The sequence below is a fragment of the Calypte anna genome, chromosome 5 (genome assembly GCF_003957555.1).
Source record: "Calypte anna isolate BGI_N300 chromosome 5, bCalAnn1_v1.p, whole genome shotgun sequence".
Classification (NCBI taxonomy): domain Eukaryota; kingdom Metazoa; phylum Chordata; class Aves; order Apodiformes; family Trochilidae; genus Calypte; species Calypte anna.
The window spans coordinates 7065365-7073526 of record NC_044250.1 but is presented as its reverse complement, the minus strand read 5'-3'; the positions used below and the strand labels follow the sequence as shown (position 1 = coordinate 7073526).

Sequence of the window (8162 nt, the reverse complement as noted above, 5' to 3'; positions counted from 1 at the left end):
ACTAATTAACAATTATAAGTTTTCTGGCATGTCCTTTGAGATTTTATAAATAGTCCTCTGCATATTGGTTAGTGTTGCTGTGACAAAACTAGCAGATCAGACACATGCATGAGGGAAGGGAATGGCATGTTTCTGAAAACAATTTCACTAATAAATCTTAAGGATTTTAAACTGAAACCACTATGAACAGTAAAAATAATTACATTTTTTTATAACAAATAATACAGATTAATCATGGCAGGTCGACCTTGGTTAGTCACCAGGTGCACACCTCTATCACTCGTCTTCCTCCTCAACTGGACAATGGAGGGAAAATATGATTAAAGGCTCATGGGCCAAGATAAGTATGGGGAAATCACTCAACAGTTACCACAGTCTGTTGAAACACACTGGACTTGGGGAAAATCAAGTTTCAACCAAGTGGATATGTTAAATCCATATTTTTGACATAACTTTTAACAGTATCTCAGTGATGAAAATCTGTTGGTTTTTTGATTTTTTTTTTTTTAATGCCATACAAAATCCATTGTAAAAGCAGAAAAGCTGTAATGTCTCTGGCTTTTAGAGACTCTTCAAGCAATCTCTGTGAGAACAGAATTCACGGACATGCACACTGGACACTTCTGAGAATCAGTATTTAAACTGCATGTTGCCAGCAGCTGTAATATTTAAATTTTAAATACCAAGCCAATGCAAGATACCTCCTTGGTATCACTGAATGTCAATACAACTGAATGTGCATAAGAACTCTATACAGCTTACATGGGGACCCAGGCAGTTCACAACACAGTTTACCATTCCCACCATTTCAAATGTTTATGTTCTCACTGACACTCCAGGCTGCACTGTCTGCTGCCACTAACATGAGAAGGGTTTAGATGCCCTCAGACTACATGGCTTTAACTAACTTCTCTTAGAAAAGCCTCTATAAAAGATTTTAACTACTGTAGAGCACTGGTAGCTGGGTTCTGTTACTATTGTCTTTGTTGGCTAGATAAATAAAACATTTACTTCTCCAGAAGTAACATTTTAATAAGCACTTCAAATTTCAACAATTAAATACAGAGATGAATGTGCTAAATTTATCAAATAAAACATGCTACCAACCGTAGACATATTACTCCCTCTACTGGATCAAATCTGTATAGCAATTACCCATGTTGCAATTGCTGGCCAAAATGCAGAGTAGCATATGCACTACAAGTATATAGATTTTTTGCTTCAAAACTCTGATTTTTATATCACTAATGGTCAGCTTAGCTACACAAAAAAAGCCACATTCCTTGGACAGGGCTCAGAACAGTAAAATACTTGAGGGACTCCAGCCACTACCTCTCTGCTCCTATAGCTTCCCAGGGCACCTGGCGGGGAGATGGGAGGAAGCGAACGGGCTCGCCTCCATCAGGGCTTCCTCGGGCCCTCTGCCCCCGGCATGGCGGGTCCCGAGCCCGTACTCGAGGTCGTCCCCGTGTCCCGGGCAGCTGCCGTTACCGGACAGGGGCAGCTTGGCCGGCGCCATGGCCGAGCAGCGCCCGCCGCGCCTCCCCTACTTCCCCCACTTCCACGACCGCGCCGAGCCCGTCCTGCCCCCGGCCGACGGCTGCGGTCTCTGGACGCCCTTCTCGGCCTTCTGCTGGCCGCGGCCGCCCCCGCCGGCTGCCGTCGCGGTGCCGCGCTGGGCTGCGGGGCTGGCGCCCATCGCCTACGAGCCGCTGCGTTTCTTCGGGCCGCCGCCGGCAGCAGCTGGCGTGGGGGCGGCGAGGCGGCTTGAGGAGCAGCCGCAGCTGGAGGACGAGATCTGCGAGCTGGGCATCCGCCTCAAGGAGCTGGAGCTGCTGGCGCTCATCGGCGAAGGCTTCGACGCCCGGCAGTGTGCGTCCCCCTCGCCCAGGGCCGGGGGGGCAGGCACGGGCTCGGGGAGGGCCGCGGCTCTCCATGCTCCGGGGCCGTCTCAGAAGGACCGGCGGCGGGCACCGCTGGCTGAACCGGCCTGTGGAGCTGCGCTCCGCGGGCAGCGTGCTGGGAGCCCCCGCTCGGCCTCCGAGCGCAGCCCTGCCTCAAAGCCCGCAGGTTCCGCCATCGGTAACCCCCCAAACCTGATGTGCAGGGGCGATCGTGGGTATGGCTGCACCCGCTGCCGTACATCAACCGAGGTGACAAAGCGGTGCTCCTGCAAGGTTAGGATGAGGAGCCCCGGGTTTGGTACCCAGCACCCTACAGCTCCCAGCCACAGGTGCTTTGGGGTGCAGAGAGTAAAGCCATTGCCTGGCATCATCTGCCCCCATCCACCACAGGCCACAGGCAACTGGCGAGGGACGCAAATTAAATGACGGAATTAGAGGTGTGGTTACATAATCCCCAAACTGATAAAACTCCTAAAGTCATTAAGAGTTAGCAAAAAACCTAAATCAGACACTGCTAAAAGCAGAGGCGGTTTCTATGTGCAAAATGTATCCACTACTACTGACATCCTGTGGTTGTTACTCACTGATGTAAAATTAAGGCCACTGATGACCACGGAGAGTTGGAGGCTCTAAACAAAAATAACTAAAAAATAAAATCACGTTGCAATTTTAATTTAAAACCCTACTAGCCATAAAGGAAATACAGGAAATAAAATAGTTGTGCAGATAGAGGCCTCCTCGAATAAGGAGGCCAACACCCTCATCATTTCCTTCAAGGCCACAGGGTGCCAGTCAGGAAACTTTCAAGGAGTGCAAAGGTTGCAAGAACACAGAAAAAATGTCAATCAGAAACACATATTCAAAGAAAGATCTCGAAGTAACTAGAATGCCTGCTTTTCTTGTTCTTTTTAGAACAAGAAATTAATGGGGGTTTTTTTTCATTGTCATGGCAATACATACCTTTTTCCATTTTAATACCTGCTATCTTCAATATATGTGAGAAACTTTAGTTTTCAGATATTTGCTAGACAATAAATTTTAAGGAACATTACTAGTTTGCTTATATCATTATTTGACTTTCTTGAAAGTATTGTACAAAGACAAAATTAATGGCAAATTACATTTTGTTCCTGTTTAGATAAACTTCTGGAGGCACTGAAGGAACAAAAGATACAAAGCATGAAAGCATGGCAGAAGCTGAAGAAATGGCCACCAATATCATGAGGATTATTTCAGCTGGATATTGTCACTTTATCACTATAGAGTATTTTAATGCATCTTCAATATTATTTTTCTACTTACTACAGCTGTTCTCCTACCAAATAAAAATATATGGTATATTTTCTGACTTATTTTGCATATTATTTTCTGCTACTATTAGGTATTTTAACTTCTTTTCTACAGTTACTCCAGGCAAACAGGATGGATGTTTTCCTCATAAACACTAAGAAATTAATATTATTGATGTTAGGATTCCTAGCATTGATGCTGTTCAAGATATATTTAGCAGGGCAACACAGCAATTCCGATATAAAATACATGTCGGTTTTTCTTTTAATTCTAAGCATGTTAAGTATAACAGAGTAAATAGATATCCTCAAAAATCCTGTAAACAAGCTTAAATGTTACAAACATAACGTAAACAAGCATAAAATGTTACAATCACAGTGCACTGTTTTACTTTTCTTAGTGTACCTTACCAATTATGGAAGTTGTGGCCTGAGGTAGTGTTTACATAACAGCCACATAACGCTGTGTTTTGACTAATGTTTTCATATTCTTTTAGGACTAATAGTTTCGAGGCTAAAACCTGGGGTAACTTTTGGACTGAAGAGGTCTTTATGTTTGGAAGGCTTGTGCTTCCATCGTGACAGACTGGAACTACCAGGAGAGAGTCCTGAATGCCATGCAGGGCCTTGAGGGGAAACTAAGTAGCAAAGAGGCTCATCAGGCTGATAAAGAGATACCTTGGCTTTTTCCTGGTTTCATTGCGGAGCAGTAGGTGGCAGCACTAACTAATGAAGTTACCAACCCTGAAGCGATCATATTTTGGCAAATAGCTTCTTTTTAAAAAGAGTGATATTTTAATCTGTGTGGGTTATTTTTTAAACAGCATTCAAGTTGCTTGACTGTATAGCATTTTAACACCAGGTGATACCAAATTTTTATGCCCTATTACGGCCTACTGAAGCATTCACTCTTTCACTATTGTGAAACTTTCCAGACAGATCTTGATTTACCTTACAAAGAGTTTACATTAAAAAAATATCTAGCTTAGAGCTGTTTGTCAATCGGCAAACTAAAATAAGCAAGTAGGTGATCTTAAACAGGACCTTACCATTCACGACTGCTGCTGTCTGCTGGGTGTCTCCGCCATAATGGAAATTCATAATTTCATCTGCTAAGGGATTGTTTTTTTGTAATTAAACAAAGCCTGAGCAGGGCCAGGGAGAGCACGGCAAGGCCAGGTTTTGTCCTGGAACCCCAGTGTGTCCCAGGCAGGGCAAGGTAGAGGATGAGGCACCATACAGGAAGGCAGCCCAAAAACCTGAAGGAAACCCTCTGAGGTACGCCTGAAACTGAGCCCAGAGCAGGGCGGGAGCCGGGCCTTGAGCTGAAACGGGGCTCCCGGGCCTGTGAGGCAGAGAGAGAGCAGGGCCTGGGGGGGCCTGAGGGGGCCTGGTCAGAACACCTCAAGGCGGGCCCAAGGCCCAGAAAGGCGCCTGCACACTGGGCTGCGTTCACACAGGGCAATTGGAGCAATGCCGAGCTTCTCTCTTTACCTGACAAATGCAGCATTCACTCCAATATTATCAGTGCCTTAAATCTACTCTTTAGATCCACCCTGGCAGCATTTAGTTGCTGCTAGGCTGTTTAGAGCCTAATTAATGACACTGCTTCTGGCTAAAGCATTCTGTTTTCACTGGCTGGCAGAGTTTTATCTATTTTACCTCAGACAGAGTATCGCAAGCAACTTCTAAAGTGAGCTTCTTAAAAGAGATATTCTTACACTTGATGGGAAATTTTCACAGAACCACAAATTACTTCACTTTCTAACCCATCTTGGGTTAGAATATACACACTTGGGCCGTAATAATTATAAAATCTTTTAACAAAATACCTTGGAAATCTGCCCTTTGGTATTATAAAGCTCCTTCACAGAATGCAGTTAAAAAGGTCTCTCACAAAGAGTTTTGAGGCTAAAGCTGTGAACAGGTGCTGTAATGGTTAATTGGTGTGAAAATGGGAATTGTGTTACTGGCTGAACTAAATACCACAAGACAAACTTAGCACAAAAAGGGACAATACAGGAGACTTCAAAGGCTTTGCACAGAAGAGCTTGTAAATCAGATTAGGTAGTAGAGGAACTATCTTTATGAATTATAAAGGAATTATAATTTTACTTCCAAACTACTTTCCCATGATTAACAAAATGGCCTACAAGGATTTCCACTGCATATGATCACTGCTTCCTAACTTAGTTTCCCTCACCTTTTACCAACTCTTGTATTTTGCGTCCAGCTCTCATCAGATGTTATTCACTCAGGTTTCCTTGGCTTAAGCAGAGCTTTGGTTCTCAGCACAGTTTAAATTTTTTTCCATCTGTTGTTCAGTTTCTGTCATACGGCCTTCATGCTAAAACAGCACTTCATGTTTACCTTCACCTTTCAACTCAGTGCATCTTAAAACTGTTCAGTTAAATAAAAAAATATTAAAAATTTAATATACATTAAATGAAACAGAATGAGCATTCCTACTGCATTATATTTTTTCACAAAGAATATATCATCTATTTTTCAACAGTTTCTGTTCTTTTAGACTGTTTAGGGAGGCTAAACCTGACATTTAAGTCAGATTTCTTTCATACATTGTCTCTTGTGACTCAACAAATCCATCATTCAAGAAATAAACAACTGGCTACAACTTTGATTCATGGGCAGAACTCTCAGCCATTAGTAGGATGCTCTCATTTCAAATTCTTAACAAAGAAGGCTCCTTAAAAAGCAGAATGTCACCTCAGCCAACCTGAGGGCTGAGCAATGACAGCTCTCTGAGTGGAAGAGCTATGTCTGCACCTACTGTGATAGTCCTGTGCTCCCCAAGGAGTGTCCTCAGGTCTTTCACTTCTGAAACCTGAAGCCCTCTTGGCTGCTTTATGGTGGGAAAAGTTCGTTCCAAAGCCATTTAAAGCAAGATTGCATTTAAGCTTTAAAGTATTTTAATCAAAACAGTTGGATTCCTCAAATTTCAGACTGCCTTATTTTAACGTTTGCTACATTAAAATTCTCCAAATAGACACTGAGCCTTATTACAATGGATCATTAGAATGTAAATTAATCTTCAAGAAAAGCTGCCTTAATTAGCTCAGGGACAGATTACAGAGGAAATCCAAAAGCACTAAGCTATCATAAAATTATTTTTCTGTTTTCAGCAGTGAATGTTGTGTGAAAGGTTCCCCTTTCCTGAAAATTCAGAGCAAATATCTCAACAAAAAGTAAGGAAATGAAGAGTACCTAATTCTAGGAAACTTGTCCTCTTTTGTTTGTTTGGGAGGAAGTGTTTCTTAAGATCATTGATACTGAATCAAAGAGGTGCCATAAGAGGCACTAATGGGGAAGCAGTTGATGAGTGGTGCATTTGGCCTTTCTAAGGAAATATATAATTATTATTAACAATAGTCATTTGTTTCATGTTATGCACTAAAAAACATACATTTGCAACATAAGTGGAGATTTTGATGTATCTTGAAAAAAGCCAGAAAACCCCCTTGAGGCAGTTAAAGCCCTCACACTCACAAGTTATACCTATATAACTATATCTTAGATATAATATCTGTCCAGAAACTTAGTAGTGCACACTTAGAAACTACTCTGTAGTAGTAACTCCTATGCACACTAGGAACTTCATTTATGCTCTATTTTGGGAAGATTCTTTCCCTCTTTTTTTGTTCTGAAACTACAAACAGAGGGAGGAAGGGTTAGATGTTTTCCTTGTAGTAAAATGAACTTTTCCAAATTTCTTACATCACAAATTACACAAAAGCATTACTGTCAAAAGCACAAACCTGCATTTTCCTTTTTCTTTTCACTTGAGACTGACAGCAGCAATGTTAGGCCTGAGTAAATACCAATACAAACCATATTATCTGGCTGAATGTGAAGGGCATAGAGAATGTGAAAGAGAACAAAAATTTACCAAGTAAACATGAGCTCACAAGATGTCCTTCAAAAGCCATGGACTTTCCTGGTTACTGCTCTGCTCACCTCTGTAAGACAGACAACTCTTTGTCTCCAGAAGGAACATCACTGCTGAAATGCATTGTTTTAACTTGTGGAGTTCTTAAAACTCCTTTCCTGTCGTTTGCCAGGTTCTGCCTCAAGAGCATGAGCAGCAAGAAAGACCTCTGTACATCCCAGAAGCCTGGAACCTCCAAAGGAAAGGAATGCTCATGCTTTAAAGAAGCTGATCTGCAGAAAAGGACACAGCAGGAAGAACCAGTAAGTAGCAACATAGATTTTAAGACATATTTTATTAAATGTGCAAAATTGCCAAGAAAAAACAGGTACAACTTCAACTAAACTATAGCCACTAACAGGAAAGAAACTATTCTACGTACTCATAAGCTTCATTTCTAGAGTTACCCTGTGGTTTAGAGTAAAAACACAGCCATCTGGCAATGATCCAGAACATTTTAAATGCCTCATTTTCAGTGATATGTAAAATTCTACTACTGGTATGCTTTTATGCCTGAAATTAATCTCAAAAGGAACCAGCTGTTGGCAAGATTACCCTTCTGATTGCATAGTATAAAATTTTAATTATTTTCTTCCTCTTTCCTCAGTTTAATCTGTAGACTTGGCTTTACAAATCACACTCAATTTTACAGGTCTAACTGGTGTCAGAAAACTAATTTTTCCATTTACAGCTGAAATACTTACAAATTTTGAGCAATTTTCACAGCCACAGCCATGACAGTTGAATCAAGCTGTGAACAACAAAGTATCAACACGGGTATTTGTAAGGATGCAGAGCCAGTTCTTTCCTTAATTCAAAGATGTAAGTTCATCAGAAAGTGAGATCTGTTTCATGGGAAGAGAGTCAATTTATTGATATAACATCTCTGTAAATAGGTGTAGGAGCTGTTATTGGAAAGGTTCCTAGAACATACAGAAATAGTACCAGGAGGTGTTTTGTTGTTTGGGTTTTTTTTCTTGTAAATTCATGTATATAAAAATGCTATCAGAGGAACAAGGAATT

General features: G+C 41.5%; 1 protein-coding gene across 1 annotated transcript; it reads left to right on the top strand.

Annotated features, from left to right (window-relative positions):
• Positions 1–1517: 1517 nt before the first annotated feature.
• C5H11orf91 (chromosome 5 C11orf91 homolog) lies at positions 1518–3128 on the top strand. Its single transcript, XM_030451531.1, has 2 exons — positions 1518–1872; positions 3043–3128. The coding sequence occupies exons 1-2, from the start codon at positions 1518–1520 to the stop codon at positions 3126–3128; spliced, it is 441 nt and encodes a 146-aa protein (XP_030307391.1).
• The last annotated feature ends 5034 nt before the right edge of the window (positions 3129–8162 follow it).